The 26,027-nt window shown below is 42.4% G+C and overlaps 1 protein-coding gene and 1 long non-coding RNA gene across 2 annotated transcripts in view; both read left to right on the top strand.

Moving 5' to 3' along the window:
• Positions 1 to 2,871: 2,871 nt before the first annotated feature.
• LOC138761118 (uncharacterized) lies at positions 2,872 to 10,874 on the top strand. The gene is made up of 2 exons (XR_011356128.1): positions 2,872 to 3,548; positions 9,792 to 10,874. It is a non-coding gene; the product is annotated as an uncharacterized lncRNA (long non-coding RNA).
• A 2,162-nt stretch (positions 10,875 to 13,036) lies between these two features.
• slc6a4b (solute carrier family 6 member 4b) overlaps positions 13,037 to 26,027 on the top strand; it is a 73,358-nt gene continuing 60,367 nt past the window's right edge. Inside the window, exons 1-3 of the mRNA XM_069932753.1 lie at positions 13,037 to 13,451; positions 21,340 to 21,474; positions 25,622 to 25,841. Of these exons, the coding sequence (XP_069788854.1) occupies positions 13,037 to 13,451; positions 21,340 to 21,474; positions 25,622 to 25,841 (770 nt within the window). The remainder of the gene's footprint in view (positions 13,452 to 21,339; positions 21,475 to 25,621; positions 25,842 to 26,027) is intronic.

Here is a 26,027-nt window from a genome sequence, read left to right as displayed (position 1 = left end):
TTAAGAGGGAATTAGATCTATTTCTTCAGTATAAGGGTATTAAAGGTTACGGAGAGAAGGCGGGGACGGGGTACTGAACTTTAAGAACAGCCATGATCTCGTTGAATGGCGGAACAGGCTCGAAGGGTCGAATGACCTACTCCTGCTCCTACCTTCTATGTTTTTATGTTTCTATGGCTAACGTCAGAGGTTAATGAGTTCTTGCACTCAGTGGGAAAAGCAGAAATGTAGATACAGAATAAATAATATTTGCAAAATAACAGGAATTGTTTTTATTTATTTTTTTAAAAAAGCTTTTGAGAGACCTGTAATTCTTTCTGCTATCTTTCCTTGTCATTTTCAATAAGTGTCAAAATCCTTCTGTGGTTGTTTGGTGTGTATTTTCATCAATGAACTAAATCCTCTCTGTCGGGAAACACACAAAATTTGTTCAGCTGACGAATATCAATTGAAACTAAAACAGCTTTGGAAAGTGTTGAAAAATAGCAGAACAGCACATTGTATAATGTAAACATTCATTCATTAGCTACTTTGTCATCCAGGAGCTAGTGACAGTGATTTCAACATCCCTAAGAATGCATCATAACCCCAGATTCCTCTCACAGCTGCAGCAATGAACTCGTGCTATCAAGGACAAATTTCATTGCTGAACACCAATAATTTCAGTTAATGGAAACTGCTATCCATCCCATCTAGTTCTTTGGACATTGTGATCTCTCAATCAGCCAGCTATCCTTTGAATACATGTTCTTAACCTGATGCTGAAATTGTGTGGCACAAATTAACCTTGTCTATAATGCCAGTATTCGTCGCACTAGTTACATTCGTTATCTGCCTTTGTACACATCAGTCAAATGTTCTGAAAATGATACTGCTGCGAGATTGTGTTGAAAAAATATGAGGATAAAATGATTTGTTTTTCCAGGTTTGCTGATATGGCATATGCATACTGTTCACAAGGGACTTCTAACTCAGTTGGCCTTTATTTATCTCAAGGGCTTTGAAAGGATGGCAGCAATGCTCTTGAGTATTTCAGTATTTATTTAGATGCAAAAGGAGACTATTGACCCAGCTAGTTCATGCCAGCTTATAGAGAAATCACATTCCACTCTATACTCTTCCCCATTAAATTCCCCAGTGGTCTGTTCCCAACAACTCAACCACATTCATTGCAATTGGCATATTTCACAACCGGTTGGTCATCCTATCAACAGGCCTCACTGGCATCCTCCCTGATCATCATACAAGGCCATCTCAAGATTGTGTGTTCAGTCCCTTGTACCTGATCTATTCATGGGTGCAAAACCAAGTTTAGCTTCGACACAATATGAAAATTTGCTCAGGACACCAACAAATGGTTGTTGGCTGAATAAATAGTAAGTGATGAGTCAGACGATAGAATGGAGATCAAGAATCTGGTTGTGTGATGCCAGAACCATTTCTCAATATCAGCAAGATCAAGGAGCTTACTTTGAACTTCAGCAAAGGGGATCATGTACTTACCTTCATTGATAGGATGGTGATAGAGAGGATTAGTCCCTTCAAGTTCCTGAGAGTCCAAGCATTGCAGGACCTCCTCTGGAGCCAGCATATCAAAGAAGGAATAGCATTGCCTTTACTTTCTAAGAGTCTGAGGAGATTTGGTGTGTAGCTGAATACTGTATCAAATCTCTACAGGTGTACTGTGAATAGCATACTGATTGGTTTCATCAGGTCTGGTTTGATAGAAATGCAGAAGGCGATAGAAAGTGGCAAACCTAACCAAGTCCATCACTAACACCTGTGACAAAATATAGATATGTTTTTGGGAGATAAATTGGGGAAGGTTTGTTAGTGTAGGTCACATACAAACACTTTAAAACAGATCTTATTTAAAATACTGGAGCTCTGCTCATGCTAGACATGTCAGCCCCACAGCCTTTGCAAAAGCTTTGGAGAGTGCCCGAGACTTTCCTAATAGATTGTTATTAACAAAAAGGCAACAGATGAAAGAACTTGTCGGAGCCACATTCTATCTGGAGTGGAACTTGCTGTTCTAGAAGGGTCATGTGGTTTTGCAAGCAGAGAGAGTAAAACAGGTTTATTCTCTGAAAGAGAGAGAGACACACACACAGAGATCAGTTCTACAGTCAGCAGCAGCAACTGGAACAGGACAAGCTGGCAAACTTGTGGAAAACCTTATTTGGAATACAGGTTGTGAGTGCTTAGTTCAGCTTGGTCAAAGCCCTTGTGGTTCATACAAGAGGAGAGGTCTGGCTGTCTAATGTTTCACTTGAAATAATAGAAACAAAAAGGAACTTTGGGGTGACCTGAAAGAAAGAGATTATAATCTGGAGAACCCTGATGGAGCAAGTTTTTTCAGCAAGACACTGAAGTGGCTGATTTTAAAAAAGGAATCAGTTGTGGGTGCCAACGTACAATGAATCTCTCTCTGAAAACCAACAAGAACCTTCCTGAGCAGTAACCATTTACCTTTCAAGCACTAAAGCTTGGTGAACCTTATAAATGTTATATTCTGTGCACAGTTTTAGAATTGGCTGCAACCAGTGAACTTGGAGGAATGAGAAGTGAGATTAGACTGTGAATCAAAGAACTTTTCAGAACTTACACACACATTACAAACACGTGTGCTTAGAATTAGAAGGGGTTTAAGTTAGATTAGTTAAGTTAATAGTGATAAGTTAAAGTATGATTCTGTTTTTATGTTTAAAGATAATTAAAAGCAACTTTTGTTTAAGTAACCATTTGTCTTGGTGAATATCTACTGCTGCTGGATTTTGGGGTCCTCTGGGCTCATAACACACCAACCTCCCATCCACTGGAGACATCTATATGGGACACTGTCTCAAGAAGGCAGCGAATATCATTGTTAGAGATAGAGAATTTAGGTTAAAATGGCTTAAGTTAAAATGTGATGATTAATCATAAAAATGGAAGCCAGAACGGACAGGGAGCTTACTAGCAGCCAAGGACAAAAAGTTCAGCTGGATATGTTTTTTTAAACATATCTTTTCATGGTCATAGTGAGAGACATGCAGGAGACAAAAGATTGATAAGAAGGGTGAGAAACAGAATTTAGTGTATGTAGAGTTCGCAGCGTACGTAACGAACGTGATAATTAAAAATGCAGTTGTACTTAGAATGCTTTTGCAATACTAACCAATTAAAACAGTATTAATAAGAAGGGGAAGGGCAAACAACAAGGGTATAAAAATCAATGCACTGTATGTATCGGGGCTTAACTGGTGAGAAGCCAGTTGAGTCCAACTCTGCAGACTTGTAAATAAAGCTTGTCGTGTCATCAGTTTTAAAGAGACTCATGTGTGAGAAGTTTTATTTCTGACAAATGGGGGCTCGTCCGGGATCTACACTCCGGCCGTGAGGGGAGGCGAGAAGAGGGACATCGGAGGTGGTGCACCCCGCTGAGTTCAGCGGCTCCTAGTCCCTTGCTCGTCGCTTCGGGCGGCTTGAGCGAGTGGTATCCGGACAAGGTGACACGACAAGACGGAGAGGAGAAGGGTGATGGTTCAATCCCCGAGAAGACACCGGTAAGTGACGACTTACGATTGTGGTGTGGGGATTGGGTAACAGGTGTAACGGGATACACCTGTTTGGATAAAAAAAAAACCTAACGTAATAGATCAGGTATAGAGCTTTTGTCGTGGCATGAGGACCCTGTCGTGGGACTCTAGGATAGACCCCAGGGAAACCTCGGCGGTAACCGAAGGAGGGACAGCACCTCCGACGAAGTGCCGAGAAGAGAGGGGTCGACCCCAGGGAAACCTCAGCGGTAACCGAAGGAGGGACAGTACCTCCGACGAGGCGTCTGAGAAGAAGGGAGTAGGGTCCAGAACGAGAGGGTCCTCAGCAACGATAAACGGATCTAGGTGGGAAAATGGGAGGATCAAAATCTAAGGGCTCGTCTGAAAATTCAGAACAATTCCTGGGAGTTCCCCTTGACAGCCCTTTGGGGAGAATGTTTGAAAATTGGGATAGTAAAAGATATCGAGACAAAAACAAGAAAAAGATGGTTCAATATTGTCTCCTTTGGTCGAAACAACCTATTAAAGGTTCCTCGGTCTGGTGGCCGAAATTTGGATCTGATGAGGATTGGGTTAGACAAGCATTAAACATATATGTAAATTCGAGACCAAAGGTGAATCAAGAAGAGTCAGCGTATGCATTTTGTTGGGTTCCCTGGCCAGGATCCTTAACAAAATGTTTTAAATTGAGGGTAGCGGGAGAAAAGAAGTGGGAACCTCTGGACAACCTTCCCCCTCCTTATATTCCCCCGGTGCCTACTGCGCCCGAGGAAAGCTCATTACCAGAGGGGAAAGGTGATGAATCTGATTGCCCCGAAAGGGGCCGGGAAAAAAAGAATGAATTAAGGGAGTCGGACCCTAAACTTCCACCGGTAAACCGACCCTGGACAAGATCCCAGACTGGTCCAGGACCATCAAAGTTTTCAGTAAGCCTAAATCCCCTGAGGGAAGTTCCTATGGGAGCACCGGGAGGGGGAACGGGATATGTGAATGTTCCCCTAACTAGTACAGAGGTGCGGGGATTTAAGAAAGAAATGAAAAAGTTATTGGAAGATCCTATAGGACTGGCCGAACAGCTCGACCAATTCCTGGGACCAAACACATATACATGGGAAGAGATGCAGGCAATAATGGGAACATTATTCTCACCCCAGGAGAGGCAGATGATTCGACGGGCTGCCCTCCTCATGTGGGAATATGAACAACCTGGGGACCCCAGGCCCCATGAACAAAAATATCCCTTAAATGAACCCAGGTGGGACAAACGAACACCCGAGGGATTGGCAAGTATGAGACAATATAGAGAGTGGACAATTAAAGGGATACGGGAGGCTGTGCCAAAGGGTCACAATTTCACCAAGGCATTTGGGAACCACCAGGGGAAAGACGAGTCCCCTACTGATTTCTTGGAGAGGGTGAGAAAGAATGTCCAACAGTATGCGGGCGTGGACCCTAGTACACCAATGGGTGAACAGCTTATTTGAATTGAATTTGTTTCCAAATCATGGCAGGACATTAGAAAGAAACTAGAAAAGGAGGAGGACTGGAGCGAAAAACTCCTAAGCGACCTGTTAAAAAAGGCGCAAAAAGTATATGTGCAGAGAGAAGAAGAAGATCAAAAGAGGGCGACAAAGGTTATGGTACAGACTATCCGACAGATGAATGCCGAATCCAGAGGGGAAAGAAAACAAAACCTTCCTCTAAACAATCCAAGATATCCAAGAGAGGGAAGACCCCGGAGGTTCGTTAAGTGCTATTACTGCAATGAGGAAGGACACTTTAAGAGGGAATGCCCCCGATACAAGAGGGAATTGCGTGCCCTCGAACTTATGGAAGAAGATTAGGGGGGTCAGGGGTTCCAAATGTTGGGGACCAAGTATAAGAGGGAACCCCTGGTAAAACTAAAAATTGGTCCCAAGGGAGAAGAGGTGGTGTTTATGGTGGACACAGGAGCGGAACAAAGTAGTGTAATAACTGTGCCAATCGGGACTGAACCTGTAAAAAGTAATTTGAAAATTTCTGGGATAGAAGGGGCTCCCAGAATGGTATCAATAATTCCCCAAGTAACAGTGAAACTGGAAGAAAGAGAAGGGGTACAAGACCTCTTGTTGTTACCGTCGGCTGGATTTAACCTCCTAGGAAGGGACTTACAGGCTCTCCTAGGTTTGGGTGCTCTCCCTGTGGACGGAGAAGTGCGAGTCCACCTCTGTGCTCTAAAGGAAGAGGATGAACGGCAGATTGACGAGAGAGTCTGGTATAAGGAGGGAAATCGAGGAGGTCTGGACATCCCACCTTTACATGTCACATTAATACCAGGTCATCAGCCAGTAAGGAAACGTCAGTATCCTATTTCTTTGGAAGGGAGAAAAGGGCGACAGCCGGTAATTGAGACTCTAATACGAGACGGACTATTAGAAGAATGCATGTCACCTTATAACACCCCTATACTCCCAGTGAAAAAGTCAGATGGATCCTATCGCCTAGTTCAGGATCTAAGAAGTTTGAATGCTATTGTTCAGACCCGCCACCCAGTGGTGCCTAATCCCTATACTATTATGAGTCGGATTCCCCCAGACCATGAGTGGTTTAGTGTTATCGACTTGAAGGATGCCTTCTGGACGTGTCCATTAGAAGAGGAAAGTAGAGATATGTTTGCGTTTGAATGGGAAAATCCATGGACAGGTAGACGGAGACAGCTTCGGTGGACTGTATTGCCCCAAGGGTTCACTGAATCTCCGAACCTGTTTGGACAAATGCTAGAACAAATCCTGGCGGACTATCCACAATCTGATGATTCCCAACTAATGCAGTATGTGGACGATTTACTATTATCAGGACCCAAGGAACAAGAAATGAGGGGAGATACAATTAGACTCTTGAATTATCTGGGGAAAAAGGGTCTACGGGTGTCCAGGAACAAGTTACAGTTCATTGAGAGAACTGTGGTATATCTGGGACACCAGATAAGTAAAGGACAGAAACGGATTACCCCTGAACGGATTGCGGGAATCACTAGAATGCCGTTACCCCGTAATAAGAAGGAAATAAGACAATTCCTGGGACTCTTAGGTTACTGTAGGTTATGGATAGAGGACTACTCAGCGTTGGTGAAGTTTATGTATGAAAAGCTGACAAATGAAAATGAATATCCATTGAAATGGACCCAGGAGGAGGAGGGATGGTTTGAGGACTTGAAGCATTGCCTGACACGAGCCCCGGTACTCACTCTGCCCTCTTTAAAACAGCCCTTCCAGCTATTTGTCACTCATAACGAAGGAACAGCTGTGGGAGTTTTAACACAGGAAAAAGGCGGTCAGCGACACCCAGTGGCTTTCCTTTCCAAAATGATGGACCCAGTGTCTCGCGGATGGCCGACGTGTATACAGGGAGTAGCGGCTGCTGCTCTGTTGGTAGAGGAAGCACGTAAACTTACTTTTGGAGGAAAGATGACTGTGTACACCTCCCATTCTGTGAGTGTTTTATTAACACAAACTGCCCATCGATGGCTGACTGATTCTCGCATATTAAAGTATGAAACCATTTTAATGGTTGGAGAAGATCTACAGTTTGCAAAGATTAATAGCTGCAACCCAGCTCAGTTTTTATACGGCAGTGAAACAGAGAGAGAGGTGGAGCACGACTGTGTCGAGTTGACGGATCTTCAGACCAAGACCCGAGAAGACCTTTGCGATACTCCTTTGGGAGAAGGATATGAATTCTACATTGACGGCTCCGCCAGATGTGTTGACGGAATGAGAAGAAGTGGGTATGCTATAATAGAAGGAAATACTTGGAAAGTAGTAGAATCCACGAGACTACCCGGAAGCTGGTCAGCACAGACCTGTGAACTATATGCCTTGCAGAGAGCCCTCAGAATACTGGCAGAGAAAACTGGAATGATTTACACTGATTCCAAATACGCATACGGGGTAGTGCATACCTTTGGTAAGATCTGGAAGGAGCGTGGTCTAATTACATCAAGAGGAAAGGAATTGGCACACGAACAGATGATTACTCTGACTTTAGAAGCCTTGACATTACCCCAGGAAATAGCAGTGGTCTACATAACAGGCCATCAGAGGGGAGATACCCCGACAGCAATTGGAAACAGACTGGCTGATGAAGAAGCCAAAAGGGCAGCCATGCAACAAGAAGTCCGTTTGCTGACCTTAATCCCAATAAGACAAGGCATAAAGAAGGCTCCCATTTTCACTGCAAAGGAAGAAAAGGACATGGCTCAGCTGGGCGCAAGCCAGCTGCCTGATGGAACATGGAAGACACCAGATGGAAGAATGGTTCTAAATAAAGAAATAACTCGCAATATTTTAAAACACCTGCATCATCAGAGCCACTGGGGCACCCAAGCCTTATGTGACACAGTGCTTCGAGAATATGTGTGTAAGGGAATCTACACCTTGGCCCAACAGGAGGTGCAGAATTGTCACCTATGCACAAAAATTAATAAGAAGATAATGAGGACAGGGACCATGGGAGGTCAACCATTAGCCATACGCCCTTTTCAAAGTATCCAGATCGACTTCACAGAGTTACCTCAAGTCCAAAGATGGAAGTATCTGTTGGTGGTAATAGATCACTTTACCCGATGGGTGGAAGCCTTCCCAACAGTAAATGCTACAGCCTCTACAGTAGCTCGCCTCCTCCTAGAGCAGATAATCCCCAGATATGGTATAATGGATTCTATAGACTCAGACAGGGGTCCACATTTTTGTTCAAAAATCCAGCAATTGATTTGTAATGCATTACTTTCTTTCTTCTTTGGCTTGGCTTCGCGGACGAAGATTTATGGAGGGGGTAAAAAGTCCACGTCAGCTGCAGGCTCGTTTGTGGCTGACCAGTCCGATGCGGGACAGGCAGACACGATTGCAGCGGTTGCAAGGGAAAATTGGTTGGTTGGGGTTGGGTGTTGGGTTTTTCCTCCTTTGCCTTTTGTCAGTGAGGTGGGCTCTGCGGTCTTCTTCAAAGGAGGCTGCTGCCCGCCAAACTGTGAGGCGCCAAGATGCACGGTTTGAGGCGTTATCAGCCCACTGGCGGTGGTCAATGTGGCAGGCACCAAGAGATTTCTTTAGGCAGTCCTTGTACCTTTTCTTTGGTGCACCTCTGTCACGGTGGCCAGTGGAGAGCTCGCCATATAATACGATCTTGGGAAGGCGATGGTCCTCCATTCTGGAGACGTGACCTATCCAGCGCAGCTGGATCTTCAGCAGCGTGGACTCGATGCTGTCGACCTCTGCCATCTCGAGTACCTCGACGTTAGGGGTGTGAGTGCTCCAATGGATGTTGAGGATGGAGCGGAGACAACGCTGGTGGAAGCGTTCTAGGAGCCGTAGGTGGTGCCGGTAGAGGACCCATGATTCGGAGCCAAACAGGAGTGTGGGTATGACAACGGCTCTGTATACGCTTATCTTTGTGAGGTTTTTCAGTTGGTTGTTTTTCCAGACTCTTTTGTGTAGTCTTCCAAAGGCGCTATTTGCCTTGGCGAGTCTGTTGTCTATCTCATTGTCGATCCTTGCATCTGATGAAATGGTGCAGCCGAGATAGGTAAACTGGTTGACCGTTTTGAGTTTTGTGTGCCCGATGGAGATGTGGGGGGGCTGGTAGTCATGGTGGGGAGCTGGCTGATGGAGGACCTCAGTTTTCTTCAGGCTGACTTCCAGGCCAAACATTTTGGCAGTTTCCGCAAAGCAGGACGTCAAGCACTGAAGAGCTGGCTCTGAATGGGCAACTAAAGCGGCATCATCTGCAAAGAGTAGTTCACGGACAAGTTTCTCATGTGTCTTGGTGTGAGCTTGCAGGCGCCTCAGATTGAAGAGACTGCCATCCGTGCGGTACCGGATGTAAACAGCGTCTTCTCGCACCAACCCTCTTTTCAATCTTCTTCAGCATGATGCTGAACCAAGCCATGAAAAGAAAAAAAGAATGCATTACAGGTCTCTTGGAAATTGCATACCCCTTGGCATCCACAAAGCTCAGGGAGGGTTGAACGTATGAATGGAACCCTAAAAATGCAATTGACAAAATTAATGGTGGAAACTAAAATGCCTTGGATAAAGTGTCTGCCCCTGGCTTTATTGAGAATTCGTACTGCCCCACGAAAAAATGTAGGGTTGTCCCCTTATGAAATGATGTTTGGGCTTCCCTTCTGGAGTACAGTTGAGGGGTGTCCCACCTTGGGGGAAGGGGATATATTTGTTAGGAACTATTTACAGGCACTATCACGCTCTCTTACAGATTTACGAAAGAGAGGACTATTGGCACAAACACCGCCTCTAGACTTTTCTTTACACAAAGTGGAACCAGGAGACTGGATTCTCATCAAGACCTGGAAAACTGAAAAACTCCAGCCCCAGTGGGAAGGTCCATACCAAGTTCTCTTAACTACAGAGGCTGCAGCACGAACAAGAGAGAAGGGGTGGACACACGCATCCAGATTTAAGGGACCTGTAGAGGCGCCTCAGGACCCTGATACGAACTCAGATTGGACTTGTGTTCCTGGAGAAAAACCTCTTACCTTGCGATTTCGCAGAAAGACTTGATTCACAATGTTATTGTTATGTTCTTTGATTTTTCTTAGTTTGCCTATGTCTTTATCAGGTGTGAAATGTAAGAAATGCAGAGACACAGTGGTCCTGTTTCAGGACCGCACTTGGGGAAGAAAGGAGGGTAATTTTATTTCCCATACCTCAGTTCCTGAGAAATGCTGGGCAGAAAATACCACCCAACATCCATATACCCCTTGTGTGAAAAAAGAAGGAAATAATATGGATCATTATATACAGATTCCTAATACCACTCCTTTCCCTCTTAACGGTTGGAAGGGTGACTCAGGCCCACCATGCCCTGATGGACTCTGGTTTTGCATACACCAGCGTACTGTTCCAATAAGAAATTCCACTCCACACTCAAAAGTGCCTGCCCCTTTAAAACAGCCGGACTTAGTTCGAGTCCATCCAAATAACCATGAAAGTTTCGGTCACGCAGTTGGGGGAGATAACCTTTTTGTTGATCTTGCAACTAGAATTGCAGGAACTTTTAATTGTTACAAATCAAACAGCTCTAGCCCTGCAATTACTTGCATCCCAGCAAGGTCAAATGCACTCTGCTATATATCAGAACCGTCTGGCCCTAGACTATCTCCTAGCCACAGAAGGAGGTGTATGTGGAAAGCTTAATTTGACTAACTGCTGCTTACAGATTGATGATAATGGCCAAGCCATTCGAAAAATCACTGATAATATTCGTACTTTGTCCCATGTACCGGTTCAAACCTGGCATCCTTTTGCAAAATTAAATTGGATGGACAAATGGTTTGGAGGAACCTGGTGGCGTACCTTATTGTGGGTCATCGGAGGTATTTTATTCCTCCTACTTGTTTTGCCCTGTATTATTCCCTGTCTACGCAGCCTGGTGATTTCCATGGTCCAACAGACTATGCAACCAGGGGAACTGGGAGACCCCGTTAGAATTTTACTTCAGCACGAAATTAATTTATCATGAGACGTTTCTCTTCCCCGAGTTAAAATCCCCATTCATATATATAATACACACATTTTAAAGAGAGAAAGGGGTGGATTGTTAGAGATAGAGAATTTAGGTTAAAATGGCTTAAGTTAAAATGTGATGATTAATCATAAAAATGGAAGCCAGAACGGACAGGGAGCTTACTAGCAGCCAAGGACAAAAAGTTCAGCTGGATATGTTTTTTTAAACATATCTTTTCATGGTCATAGTGAGAGACATGCAGGAGACAAAAGATTGATAAGAAGGGTGAGAAACAGAATTTAGTGTATGTAGAGTTCGCAGCGTACGTAACGAACGTGATAATTAAAAATGCAGTTGTACTTAGAATGCTTTTGCAATACTAACCAATTAAAACAGTATTAATAAGAAGGGGAAGGGCAAACAACAAGGGTATAAAAATCAATGCACTGTATGTATCGGGGCTTAACTGGTGAGAAGCCAGTTGAGTCCAACTCTGCAGACTTGTAAATAAAGCTTGTCGTGTCATCAGTTTTAAAGAGACTCATGTGTGAGAAGTTTTATTTCTGACAATCATCAAGGACCCCATCACTCTGATCACAACCTCTCCTCACTGCTACCATCCAGCCAGAAGATATATAAGCCTAAAGTCGGGCACCTTAGGTTCAAGAATAGTTTCTGTCCAATTGCTATCAGGCTCTTAATCTTCCAGTCACAATCCTAACTCAACTCATAAACTAGTCTGGGACTATCTGCTTCCACTAATGAAACATCACTAACTGTGAATATTTATCCATATATGATATGAGAGAGTTGGATGTAATGGGGATGATGATTTGAATTAGACAATGTGGTTGGATTAAATGGACACTTAATGAACAGCCATTACTTTTGAGAGAATTAAATATCGTTTCCCAACAATGAACGACAATTAGGAAATAGTTAAAATCTGACATCATCTTAGAAATGGTAAGAAGTGTATTTGTAATGTCGCTCTTTTTTAAACCAGGAAAAAAAAACAATAAAATTAATATTTTTTTTAGAAATGACAGAATGAATCTCCGACCAATATAAGAGACGGGCACTTGTTGATATAACAACAGGGAAAACTTTACTATATTTCTGTGATAGTCAAATGTAAATTGTTGCAAAACCTCCACATTTATTTAACACCACAAATATAAAATACAAAATGTGCTTTTTCCAATTTCTAAGACACTTCATGTGCAAATGACTGGGACCTGTGAATTATCGGATTCCCACTCTTGAGCTGTTCGCGGTTTCTTTGTCCCCTTTCATTTCCAGCATCTGGTTGCACACACTGTAAAATGAGATTATCGATTAACCTTGGACACTGGCTTCATAACAGTCATATATGTGAAAATATCTATTACAGCGAGAGTATATCCCATGATCTATTCATTCTTTGCAAATGGAACAAAACCTTGTCATTAAAATAACTTGAATACAAGGATGAATATGCGACGCCCTCCCCTCCGAAGGCTTTATTGGCATGAGATGAGGATAGAATGAAGGGAGTTCTGCATTCTCTGCCACTCTTATTTGAAGCTCTCTGTCGCCCACAGGTCGAAGAGGACCAATGGTTTCCATACTTGTCTTTAGGACTCTGTGACCTGCAATACTTGCGTGCGAAGTCGGAAAAACATTTTTTATTCGCTTTCTGTGTGAATTGCGACCATGTTTGCTCCTCTGGTTAGTTTGACTAGTACATGGACACATGCATTTCCCGAGATTTGCTCCAGGTGTTCCAATGATGTTGGATCATGTATTAAATCATTTACGTCACATCGTCATGGAAACTTCTTAAATATGTTTGCAACAACTGAATTTGTATTTGTCTTTTTTCAAGGGCCGCCTATAAGAGTTGAGACTGGATTATCCATCCTCCTGGGAGCTGGATTGAAATGGATGAGTTTGTATTTTATAGAGAGGGTGGTTGCTTCCTTTAGAAGGGTACTTGGCGCCACGAGACTCCAATGGAGAGCAACAGATACGGCAACACAATCGATCAAAGTGGCTCCACCCCAAAGGGGAAGGTATCATACCACAGTCGCTCTGACCTCGGCAAGATTTGTCCGGGAGAGAACGGTCTTCCGATGCCGGCCAAGAAAGTCCGAGATTGCGTGATAGTTGGAGATAACGAATTGCCCTGTGCTGAGCGCCGATTGTCTCGAGGTTATGTGGTCCTCTCTCACCAGGACTCGCCGGGAACTGGTGGTGGCCAGAGCACCACCAGTCCAGGCAACCATCAACAAGTCACGCCGTTCCAGGCACCAGACCAGAGGGACAAGTGGGGCAAAAAAATGGACTTCTTGTTGTCAGTTATTGGGTTTGCTGTGGATTTGGGCAATGTGTGGAGATTTCCTTACATTTGCTATCAAAATGGTGGTGGTAAGTTTCTGGTTTATATATGATGCATCAAATTATTTGGACACAAATTTCATCGTGACCAGATGGATAAACTAATGAATTTGACGACGAAATGTTGGCTCTGATAATTAATGAAACTTCTTTGACCAAAAGGCGGGTTAAAGCCATAAAATATTCCGACATTTTTTATTTCCAAAACCTTTTCTACATTAAGCATATTTCAAAAATGCAGGGCATAACATGATTGTGGGTTTTTTTAATATAAAATGTTGAAAGTAACTGTTTTCGGCCTTCGCTGTTACGTTATGAAACTTGTCTTCGTTTCGATAGGTTTATATTTCTACAGTCCGAGAGATGTAATTGTAAGAGGTAAATAGGAGTTAGCAGAAAACCGTAAGTATATATTTAAAGTTTTAAATGACTGGTACGGTCCTGAGATGTGAATGGCTAGGAAGCTCCATTCAGTCTGAGCATGTATTCAAAACCCCAGTTTCCTTAGTTAATATTGTGTTTTACTAACATTTGTAACTCAGGTGGCACTCTGAATCTGCAGGTTGTAGAACCAGACAAAATCTTGCAAGCCTTAGCAAATGAATGAAGTCGTCGACCTGAACCTTAGTTCTGCTGTTCTCTCTGTGGCATTTTCTGTCTTTTCATTCAGTTTTCAACGCGCGCAGTGTTATCTTCTGTTCAATCGCGCTCTCTCTCTCTCCACAAATTACCGCGTGTGAGCTCTAATTTGGCTCACAGTTGTTCTCCCCGTCTAGACTTGCACTGGCAGGTGCAGTAACGATATTAATTCTCATTGGTTAACACGTCACGGGGAACAAAATATATTAGTACCCACAACCTGGTTGGAATTTAGTATTTTTTTAGATGGGCAGAGGGGCAAGTAGAGGAACTGTCAGATTAGGCAACGTGAATGTTGGTCACGGGATAAGCGGAGCATGAACCCGGCGAGAAGGCACAGACTGAAGGACTGTTTGAGCAGGTAGCTCGGGTTGATCAACGGTTCGTTGATGGAGGGACCCAATATCAGACAGACCACTAAGTACCACTCGATCAATTGTTGAATTTTCACCCCCAGAGAAAGGAAAGTGCGCCATCGAAATAAAAAGGCATGTCCGTGATGATTTCTTATAGCTATAAATATTATCGATGATTAAATAGCAATTGGCCTTTCAAGATTATTCCGATTAGAGTGCAGTGGATGAGGTGGGCGGTTCGCACTTATCAACGGTTAGCTAAGCTTGCACACAAGTTTCTAGAATTTTATCCCATATAGGTTGCTGTAACATTTTTTACACCTTTTGGTTACATCTATAACATCACACATTGCGGTTATAAATAGTGAAATTACAACCTGTACGGCACGCAGAAATGACAAGTTTGTCATTATGCATGAGGGGGAAGAGAATCCTCAAGGATTCGTGTGAAGTGACAGTATGGATACCTCCCAACGTGAAGTCTGCCACTGGTTCGCCCCACCCCCGTGCCTGAGCTGTTGCCCCAATTCAGCGTTTCTCTCCATTTTCTCCCACCTGCGATCAACTCCCTCATATTCACAGCTGAGAGTGGACTATATAGCTTCACGCAAAGCTTTTAAAAAAAAACACCTCATGTACGACCCCCCCCCCCCCAAAGTTTGTGGTTATTTGTGGAGCAGGTTACGTATTACGAATTTCTTTCAACCGGCTCTTCCGAGATGTAGTTACACAATTATAGGCTATTGTCTTATTGAAAGCGACCACAAAGCTCCCAGCTGTATGGCTCTCTGTCCTCATTTTAACATCAATAGCACATAAACCAAGTGTGGTTTGATTTTGGAAACGTTGCACTTTGATTTTTCTGATTGCGTAAAATGTGTTATCCAGGCGGTCGTTTCCTTCCCATTCGTTCTTCTTTTAATTTAAAATTCGAATTGCTTCGGTGTTATAAGATCTTGGATATCGAAATACTTCTTTTGGGATATGTAAAGGTCTTTAAATAAATTAAAAAAAAAACCCTAGTCTGCTGTCGAAACTCGGCGGGTCGGTCAGCATCAGTGGTCCTGGTGGGGTCCAGCACGAAACCCCCACCACTCTTCTGTTCCACTGACGCTGCCCGACCTGCTGGGTTTCTCCAGCAGATTTGGGTTTTTTTTGCTCCAGCATCCTCAGTTTCTTGTGGGCTTCGAGTCTTTCACTGCTTCCCTTCCCTTGAGGGAATCACCACGATAAAGGACGCCGACGAATTCCCCAGTCTCTTTGCGGAAAGTCAAAGTTATTGGCACGGCTTTGGTGTTCGGGCCAATCGTACCGAGTCCAGGATTCTATGAAGGCAATTCCCATATTGTCCATTCGATTTCGCTTTCCACCGGACATCTCGCACACACAAAAAAAACTGATCGGCGGGTTAGAAAATTGGCCTAAAGGCAGCAACGCGAAAGTAGAGGGGAGGGTGAAAAACTAATGAAGACACAAAAACAGTGTGGATTTCCACAGACTAAATGGGCCGAAGGGTCTGTTTCTGTGCTGCAGCGCCTTATAGTTCTGGGGTTCAGCCAATCAATCAGCATCAGTGAGGAGAAAAACCGGTCAACGTCTGAGGAAGGATTCCAGACCCGACAAGTGGGACGGCTCCTTTTTCCAGTTGCCGTTTTACCGGCCGAGCTCTTCCATCGTTTGTAATTGTGGTGGGTAGTGTCACATTTGTGGCCCGAATTGTGAAGTTAATAAAACATTAAACACAAGTTTTATCAAGTAAACTTCTCAGTGGCTTTATTTTCCCGTTTCCTTTGTTCTCCTGCTTGTGTTCTTATCTCTCTCTCATACCAAGTGACTTCCGGTACATCTCATACATATTCATTATCATGACATCCCTCCTTTAATCAGAAATAAATTTTACCTTCACTTACCAATAGCCCTCGGAAACCTACAAACATCGTAACTAATGGTAATACTATAACTCAACTACATAAAATTTACTTCCTACAGTACTCATACATGCACTTTATGATATAAGATTAAAATACTGTCCCAAAGTTCTTATTAAAATTATGGCACAAAGTCTTCGTATCGTTTGGGCACTTTCCGGTTTCGTTTCGGCCTGCCTGCGATATTGTCGTCGCTTCTCGGTTGTTCACTCTCGGCGTCTGAAATACTGCTCGCCACGGCTTCGGGTGTTTCTGGCACTCTAGTCACTTCATCAGGAGTGCTGGTAACTGCCTCTGGAACATCATCAGGTCTCTCAGTTTCAGCATCTCGTATTGGCCTTTCAACCTCTTCGCTCGATGTATCTCTGGACTGGTACCTTTTTACACCTGATACATTTCTCTTATACAGGACTCCAGTCGGAGACTTGACTGTCACCATACTGCCACTTCTGGATACGACAGTTTAGGGTTGATGGTAATAAGGTGTGTCTAGCTTACCACCAGTTTCATGCCTCACTAGAACATTATCTCCTGGTATGATGTCTGAGTACTTGGCTCCACGTTTCGAATCTGTGTACAGCTTTGCTGCACCTTTCTTTTCAGCATCGTGGTCCCTCATCTCCTGGTCGTCTCGGATTTCCTTTATTTCTGGCATTTTAGTGCAGATTTTTCTCCCAAAAAATGCTTCTGCAGGACTTTTTCCAGTGGTTGCATGAGGCGTTGCTCGATAGTCAGCCACATAAGATAGCAATGCTTCTCGCCAATTTTGTCCTTCTGCGTGTGCAATCCTCAATCGTTTTTCAATGGACTGATTTTGTCTCTCTACTTCCCCGTTGGCTTGCGGCCATTTCGGAGTTACTTTATGATGGTGGATACCTGTGGTCCTCATGTATTCCGTAAATGTCTCTGAAATGAATTGTGGACCATTGTCAGAGTATAATGTAACAGGTAATCCATATCTTGCAAATATCTCTGCTAATGCTTGTATTGTTTTTTCAGTGGTTGTGGACTTCAACACCACGTACTCATAGTATCTGCTGTAGTAATCTATCACTACCATAATTGATTCACCCGTCGGTAAGGGTCCAAGAAAATCAACAGCTACGTCGATCCATGGTCCTGTCGGGAGTTGCGTGCTCCGGATCGGTTCTGGTGGATTACTCCTACTTGTGATTTGACATCCGTGACAAGTTTTAACAAATTTTTCTGCGTCCTTATCACAACTTAGCCACCATACCTTGGTCCTGAGGTTTTGCTTGGTACCAACAATACCTAGGTGTCCTTCATGCACTAAGGATACGATCTTCAGTCTCAATCTTTGCGGTATCACCAATCTGCAACCTCTTAATACACACTGTCCGATGCAACAAAGTTCGTCTCTGATGGGAATGTAAGCCTTGTGAGTACACTTGTCCCATTGTCCACTCTGTATGCATTCTCTTACTTCCATGAGTTCTGGATCACGTTCGGATTCTCTCTCGACTTCCTTCGTAGTCACAGCTTTCGGTGTCGACTGAATAGCTACGAAGCGTACAAAGCTCTCTGTTTCTGTTCCCAATTCTGACTTGGATTGTGGACATCCATCCTTCACCAATCTGGACAGCGGATCTGCAATGTTTGCTTTCCCTGCAATGTGGATTACTTTATATTTGTAGGGTTGTAGTCTGAGTACCCATCTCTCTATTCTGGCACATGGTTTGGATGTAGGTGCATAGATCACCTCTAATGGCTTATGATCTGTGATGAGTTCAAATTCAATGCCGTATAAATATGCATGGAACCTCTCACAGGCCCATACAAGTCCGAGTGCTTCTTTCTCTGTCTGAGAGTATCTTCTTTCCACATCTGATAACGATCTGCTGGCATAGGCAATGATTCTTGGTCCTCCATCATGCATCTGGACCAACACGGCTCCTAAACCAACCGGGCTGGCATCCGCTATGACTTTGGTTGATGCCGCCGGATTGTAATATCCAAGAGTTTTTTGCATCTGTCAGGCTTTGCTTCAGCGCTGTGAACGCTTTCTCTGCTCAGATCCAAAATGAAATGGTACACCTTTCCTGGTTAGTTTCCTTAGTGGTTCTGCCACTGTAGCGAAATTAGGAATGAACTTTGCACAAAAATTGACCAATCCCAGGAAACTCCTCACCTCTGTTGCGTTCTGAGGTGCATGTGCCTCTGCAATAGCTTTCACCTTGGCCTCTGCAGGGTTTAGTCCTTTCCTTGTAAGTCTGTGTCCCATGAAGTCCATTTCTGACACACTGAACTGGCACTTGTTTCCATTCACGATAAGGCCTGCCTTCTGTAGTCTAGATAGTACACGCCTCAACCGTTTGTCATGCTCTTCCTTCGTTGTTGCATGGACTATGATGTTGTCAACTCCAGGAATGCCTTGAATCACTCGATGGATTTCATACTGGTAGATCTCCGAAGCTGCATTAATTCCAAATGATAGTCTCTTGTAACGATACAATCCACAGTAAATCACAAATGTAGTTACATCTCGGGAACCTGGATCCAGCTCTAATTGATGATAGCCCCATTTCAGATCAATTTTTGAGAATACCTTGCTGGTAGTTAGTTCTTGAAGTACTTCCTCCACTGTTGGTATAGGGTGTCGTTTTCTAATTATAGCTTCATTGGCCATTCTCATGTCAACACATAGTCTTATGTCACCCTTTGGTTTGGGCACAATCACTACGGGATTGACCCATTGTGCCGAATGTTCCATCGGTTCAATAATGTCTTGTTCGATCAATTCTTTAATTTTGGCTTCGACTTTCCCACGAAGTTCAAACGGAGTTCAGCGCATTGGTTGTGCCTTGGGTTTGACCGTTTCATCTACCGCTAGCTTCAATTGTCGACCTTTCAGCTTTCCTACTCCTTGGAAGACTGCGGAGAATTCTTGCTTCATATCCTCGTATGACTGAATTGAATTGACACAAGCTCCAATATGAAGTATTGCCAGGTCTTGCGCTGTGCTTCTACTCAGCAATGGATCTCCCTTCTCTTCTATGACCATAAACTCTGCTTCGGTGTACTTATCTCCAGCTTCAACAGTTGCAGTAAAACATCGAATGGTCTGCAATGGCTTGGTTGCTGTGTATGGATACAGTTTCTTGGAACACTTCTTTGAGGTACAGATGATCTTTTTCCTTTTCAACTTCTCCCATAAATGTCGATCAATCACATTACTGTCACTGCCTGAGTCTACAATGACCTGCACTGTCACTCCACCAATGATCACTGGGACCTTCTCATGACGTACTTCATTCAACGTAAATTGGTAACAACTCTGTTCCTCCTGGGTATCATCATTGTCACCGTCTATCTGGCGAATGGAATCTTTCTTTCCAGGATACTTTCCATTGTGCTTTGCACGCGTGGGTTCGAATCCCATCCTCGTCGCCAATGTCACATTTGTGGCCCGAAATGTGAAGTTAATAAAACATTAAACACAAGTTTTATCAGGTAAACTTCTCAGTGGCTTTATTCTCCCGTTTCCTTTGTTCTCCTGCTTGTGTTCTTATTTCTCTCTCATACCACGTGACTTCCGGTACATCTCATACATATTAATTATCATGACAGGTAGCTATGATGTGAATGGCGTTCCCCTGGAGTTGGTGCTTGACCACTGCTTTTTACACAGTCCCAAAGCCTACCTGGATGTGTGGTAAACCGTGACGAAGATAACAAGAGAAACCAGACAGGCTCATACGTGAGCAGACAAATGGCTGGTGAATGATTCGGGAAGTCTGAAGGGAAGATGGTAGAGACAGGATGTCACCATTTTAAATGGTGTGCGGACCCTGGGTGTGTATGTGACAAAATATTTGAAACTACAAGAGCATGTTGATAACACAAATTGAAGTGTATAAAAAAGAGAACGTGTGTTGAATCAGTAAGAAGATCACAACTGGAATATTGTTTCCAAATTCTAATTGCCAAATTTTTGGAAGGATTCCCACTGAGGTTCAGAAAAGATTAATTGGAATAGTTCCACGATTTCAGGGACAAGATGAGCATTGAAAAGGTGGATTTGTTCTCTTTGAGGCAAAGATTGAGAGATCTTTAGTCTTGGTTTTATGGTCTACGGTCTTGTTCAAAGGTCTTGACTGATTTAGTTTGGATACTAGAGTTGCCATTAGCAGAAGGTTCTAGATCATTTTTAAACATACAACACAGTTGCAGGTCATTTTGGCTCACGTGTACATACTGGGGGTGTAGGTTAATTAGTTGGCACGAACTCGTGCCGAAATGACCTGTTACCGTGCTATATGCTTAAAAATGAAAAGGTTAGCCAGCCCTTGAAATGGCAAAATTTAAAAGAGTGTGAGGACATTGTTTTCACCCAGATAATGTGTATGAATTAAATTCCATTGTCTCTCTGGGTGTAGGAACAGAATTATTCAATACCTTCAAGGCTAATTCTATGGGTATTTGACAGAGAGTAATTTGTAATGGGATCCAGAATGACAGAATTACAATCCTGAGACCTGGCAGACTTCAGTCCCAAAATAAGTTCACAATTTGATGAAAGAAAATATCGAAGACATCTTTAAAAAGGGTATGTGCATTAATCCTTTGGTCCATTGCAATTTTAAATTCAGTGTCAAATCTTTCATGCAGTGTTGACCTTGAGCAGCCACTTTAAATTACCAGGTTTTATCTTGGAAAGTAATATTGGTATTGGTTTAGGTGAATGGTATTGTTCACTTGGTGGCTATCATTGCACTGTGGGAAGCCCTCAGTGTACTGGTCAGCAGACATTGTATTTTGGGCTGTTTGTGTTTTAGAATGTTTGCATATTAGTACAGTCAGTATGCACTGGATATTTGTAGAAAGTGGAGTAATTATACACAAGTTATTTTACCATCTTGCCTTGAATTACATGTTGATTAACATTAAGCAGCTTCTACTATCCAGGAATACCCTGGTGTACACCTGAGATTAATACTCTTGTATCCTAAGAGTTAATTTATTTTTCAATTACAGGTGCATTTCTCATTCCCTACACCTTAATGGCAATGTTTGGAGGAATTCCTTTGTTCTACATGGAGTTGGCATTGGGACAGTACCAGAAGACAGGAGTCATTCCTGTTTGGAAGAGGATCTGCCCAATATTTAAAGGTGCAGACATAAGATTTTAGACATTGTCAGAATACATACACGTAAATGATGGAGCACTGAGGAGTGTGGTAGAAAAGAGGGATTTGAAAAAACAGATACTGTACATAGTTCCCTGAAAGTGGCGTCACAGGAGATTAGGTTGTAAAGAAAGCCTTTAGTATAGTAACCTTCATAAATCAAAATATTGGGTATTGCAGTTGGGATGTTATGGTAAAATTGTATAAGGCATTGGCGCGACCAAATTTAAAGTACTGTATGCCATTTTGGTTCACTTAACTACAGGAAAGATATCAATAAGACTGAAAGAGTGGAGAAAAGATTTACTTGGACATTGCTGGACTTCAGGAATTGAGTTACAGGGAAATGTTAAACAGGTTTGGACTTTTTCTCCTTGGAGTGTGGAAGAATGAAGGAGATTTGATAGAGATATTTAAAATTAAGAGGGGTATTGACAGAATAAATGTGGGTAGACTTTTCCACTGAAGGTAGGTGAGATAAAAAACCAGAGGACATGGGTTAAGAGTGAAAGGAAAATGTTTAGGGGGAAAGTGAGGGGGAACTATCTCACATAGAGAGTGATGGAAATGTGGAACAAGATGCTATTTGAAGTGATGAATGCAGGCTCAATTTTAACATTAAAGAAAAATGTTGATGGGTACGTGGATGGGACAAGTATGGAAGGCTAAATGGACTGGATGCAAGTCAGTGGGACTAGGCAGAAAAATTCTTTGGCACAGACTAGAAAGGTGCTGTAATGTTCTATGACCTCATGTACAACTCTGAGATTCTTTTTCCTGCAGCCAGGCAGAATGACCACTTATTGGTATTGCAAAAAAATAATTGTACTCAATGTACACATGTAAACAAATTGCAATACAGAGAGAAAAATAATCAATAAAGTGTAAGAGTCCTTAAATGAGGACCTGATTGAGTTTATTGTTGAGGAGTCTGGTGGTGGAAGGGCAGCAGCTGTTCTGGCTTTATGATCAGGGGTATTGGTGTCCCCATACCAGACCTTGATGCAGCCAGTCAACACACTTTCCACCACACATAGGTAGAAATTTGCCAGGGTTTCCAATATCGTATTAAACCTCTGCAAACTCCTGAGGAAGTAGAGGCACCAATGTGCTTTCTTCACAATACCATTTGTGTGTTGAGTCCAGGAAAGATCCTCCGAGATAGTGACTTCCAATAACAAATTTGTTCACCCTCAACCTCTGGTTCTCCCAATGATCACTAGAGTGTACATCTCTGGTTTTCATTATGATATGTAAAAATATAATGTAATAATATAGATATAAAATGTTTAACAGAAGTAAAATTCAAAGCACTTTCCATGAAACTAGTCACAAAGAAAATAAGAGGTACTGAAACAACAAAAACTTGTCAATAATACTGAAGTATTTACTTTATAGGAACTGAACATTCTATCCCACACATGTCAAACTCAGGCCCGCGGGCCAAATTTGGCCCATGATATAATTATATTTGGCCCGCAAGATCATATCAAATATGTATTAGAGCTGGCCCGCTGGCTGCCGCGCCAGTATAGCGCACGCACAGCTAATACTACAAATCCCAGAATGCTTTGCAAATGTGTTGGCGCCGGCCCCTCAGCCCGCTAATCGCCCCCACCTCCTCTCTTTACTTTCATTAGCATCTGCCACCTGTCGCCGAACTCACATGTAATAAACCCCTTACGAAAAATGGCCAAACGAAAGATAGAAAACAGGACCTTTCAAGACAGGTGGGAAGCAGACTATATGTTCATCATTTTAAAAGACAAATTTGTTTGTCATTGAAGCAAGTTGTTATTTTTTTGACTTGTTGGCTTGTGAAAAAAAATACATTTAAAAGGAGCTTAAAGGCTATAGAGAAATATTATTTATTGAATATTTTATTTCTCATTTGTTAATGCTTCTTCTGGAAAGAGTTTAACCAAAACTATTATTAAACATCTATTTTAATAAGAAAAAGTTTAACATTACATATGTTGAAAGAAGAGAAAACATGCAGATGTTGTTGAAAATTTTCAATAAATATTTAGTTTGGTCCACGACTTCGTCCAAGTTTTTAATTTTGGCCCTCTGTGAATTTGAGTTTGACACCCCTGTTCTATCCAATCAACCTCTCAGCAAGGCATGCATTAAGGATCCACTCAGTCAGCTGCTCTGGAAGGTTAGAACACACAGGTCCATGGAGAAATAGCAGAAAAGACAGAAAATTGGTTTTATGGAAGAATGGATCAGTGGGCCTGGTGTACTACCTTAAAATGTATTAGTGAGTGTCTAGCACAAAGAGAGGATGAATGCACTCACTTCAAAATAGAGTCCCATGTAGTTTCAGAAAATGGCTGTTGAAAATCATTCCAATGGGTCTGATATTGACTGCTTCACAATCCCATATTGTTGCTCTTGTTTCCCGTATCGCTAGAAGGGCCATTTTAATGAGATGGAAAGTTGCTGTCCCTTCCACTCATACTCAATGGTTGCCTGTGAGTAATGGAAAAAATTAGATGCTCCACTACTGAAATGAATCTTAATTTTGTTTCTTTATAGGGTTCTTAATTATTTTCATAATTTATAAGATTAGTTGATTTTTTTAACCCTTTGATTACCTTTTATTATCAGGTCGTGGACTGTTTAGGTTAAGCCAGTAGCCTCTGAGCGGAGGGGGTTGATAATGAGTATAGTTTTTTTAGGTTTTATTTCTTTTCGATGTAACATAGGTCTTATCACCATTTTATTTTATATGTGATTTGTTAACACTACTTTATTGTCACGTACTTGATGAAACTAATAAAAAAATTGGGGGGGAGAAAAAGAAATATTACAACTGACCCATTTCTTCCACTGCCTCTGGAAGATCATTCCATACAACTATCAGAAGGTGCCCTCAGATACCTTTTAAATTTTACCTCTCACCTTAAATCTATGCTCTCTAGATTTAGATTCTCCTATCCTGGGAAAAAGTATTGGCCCTTTAATAGCAGTTTTGGGATTTAAAAAAAAATAACAAAAGTGGGTTGCTTGATGGGTAAATACAAACTGCCAGTTGTCAGACCAGTGAAGTTGAAAACTGGCAATTCTTAGTAAGCTGGAAAGGGTGCAGAAAAGATTCCTGAGGATGTTTCCAGGTAGCTTGCAATACAAGGTGAGGCAGGATAAGCTGAAACATTTCTCCCTCAAGTGCAGCAGGCTAAAGGGAAAGGCCTTATAAAGTCATGAGGAGCATGGAAAAGTCATCGTCTGTTTTCCATGAAAAGGGCATCTAAAACTAGAAGTTATAGATTGAAGGTTAGAGGGGAAAGATTTAAAAGGGATCTGTGGAGTCCTTCCTTCATAGAAAGGGTGGTGGGTATATGGAACAAATTACCAGAGGAGTGATTGTGGTGAGGACAATTGCAACATTTAAAAGACATTTCGAAAGGTACATGGATAGGAAAGGTTTATTAGATGTGGGCTAAATGCAGGCAGGTGGAACAAGTGTGGGTGGGATATTTTGATGGCGTAGACAAGTTGGGGCAAAGGGCCTGCTTCCACACTGAATGATTTTGACTTGTTTTTGACACCGGGTCAGGCTCTTTGGTTTCCTAAGTCCACATTGATGATCAGGTACCTATTTACTCAATATAATTTTATTTTTCCCTCATTCTCATCAAGTCCCCTAGGTTCAACCATTCATCTACACACTCAGGGCAATCTACAATGGCCAACTCACCTACCAACATGACTGTACATCTTTAGGATGTATGAAGAAATCAAAAAACCCAGAGGAAACTTGTGTTGTCACAAGAACATGTAGACACCATTCAAGTAGCACTGGAGATCGGGATTGAACCTGATCCTGATGGAACTGTTAAGGGTTGTATGTTGGTATGAGGTTTTTTTGGTGGAGGAGATGCAGAATGGTCTTCCTTTGTAGACATTAGAATAGCAAAAGCAAGCCCATCTCCCCAAAATACTCACTTCTTGCCTTTATCTCGAGCAGTAAAGGAGTTAACTGAAGTTAAGAATGTTCATGAGTAAAGAGCTTTGAACAATAAATATTAAGGCAAAGATCGAAGCAAATGGAACCCAGGTAACAACATGAGAATCATGATTCTACCCTGTTTGAATTAAAATGTCTACCACTTAATGTCTTTTAGGGATTGGATACGCAATCTGTATCATTTCTCTGTACGTCTCCTTCTATTACAACACCATCATATCCTGGGCTCTCTACTATTTCTACTGTTCATTCACGGCCACCTTGCCATGGACTAATTGTGACAATTCTTGGAACACACCCAACTGTATCAACTACTTTGGCAAGAATAATGTCTCCTGGAATAACTTCTCCAAATCTCCAGCTGAAGAGTTTTTTATGTAGGTGACTTGTGTTTAACCGTGACTTCAAAGGCTATCTGAGCTATCGAGTAGGGAGGGGATGGTTGGGGAAGGAGGGATGCCACAGTAAGAATGGAGAGGTTGTTATATTTGGTGTCCAAATAGAAATCGAAAATGTCATGTTACCACAGATAAACAGATCTCTGCTCCTTCACATACATGTTC

This window comes from Narcine bancroftii, chromosome 4 (assembly GCF_036971445.1).
Source record: "Narcine bancroftii isolate sNarBan1 chromosome 4, sNarBan1.hap1, whole genome shotgun sequence".
NCBI lineage: Eukaryota > Metazoa > Chordata > Chondrichthyes > Torpediniformes > Narcinidae > Narcine > Narcine bancroftii.
The sequence above is the reverse complement of the archived record's forward strand: the minus strand, read 5'-3'. Positions and strand labels throughout refer to the sequence as shown.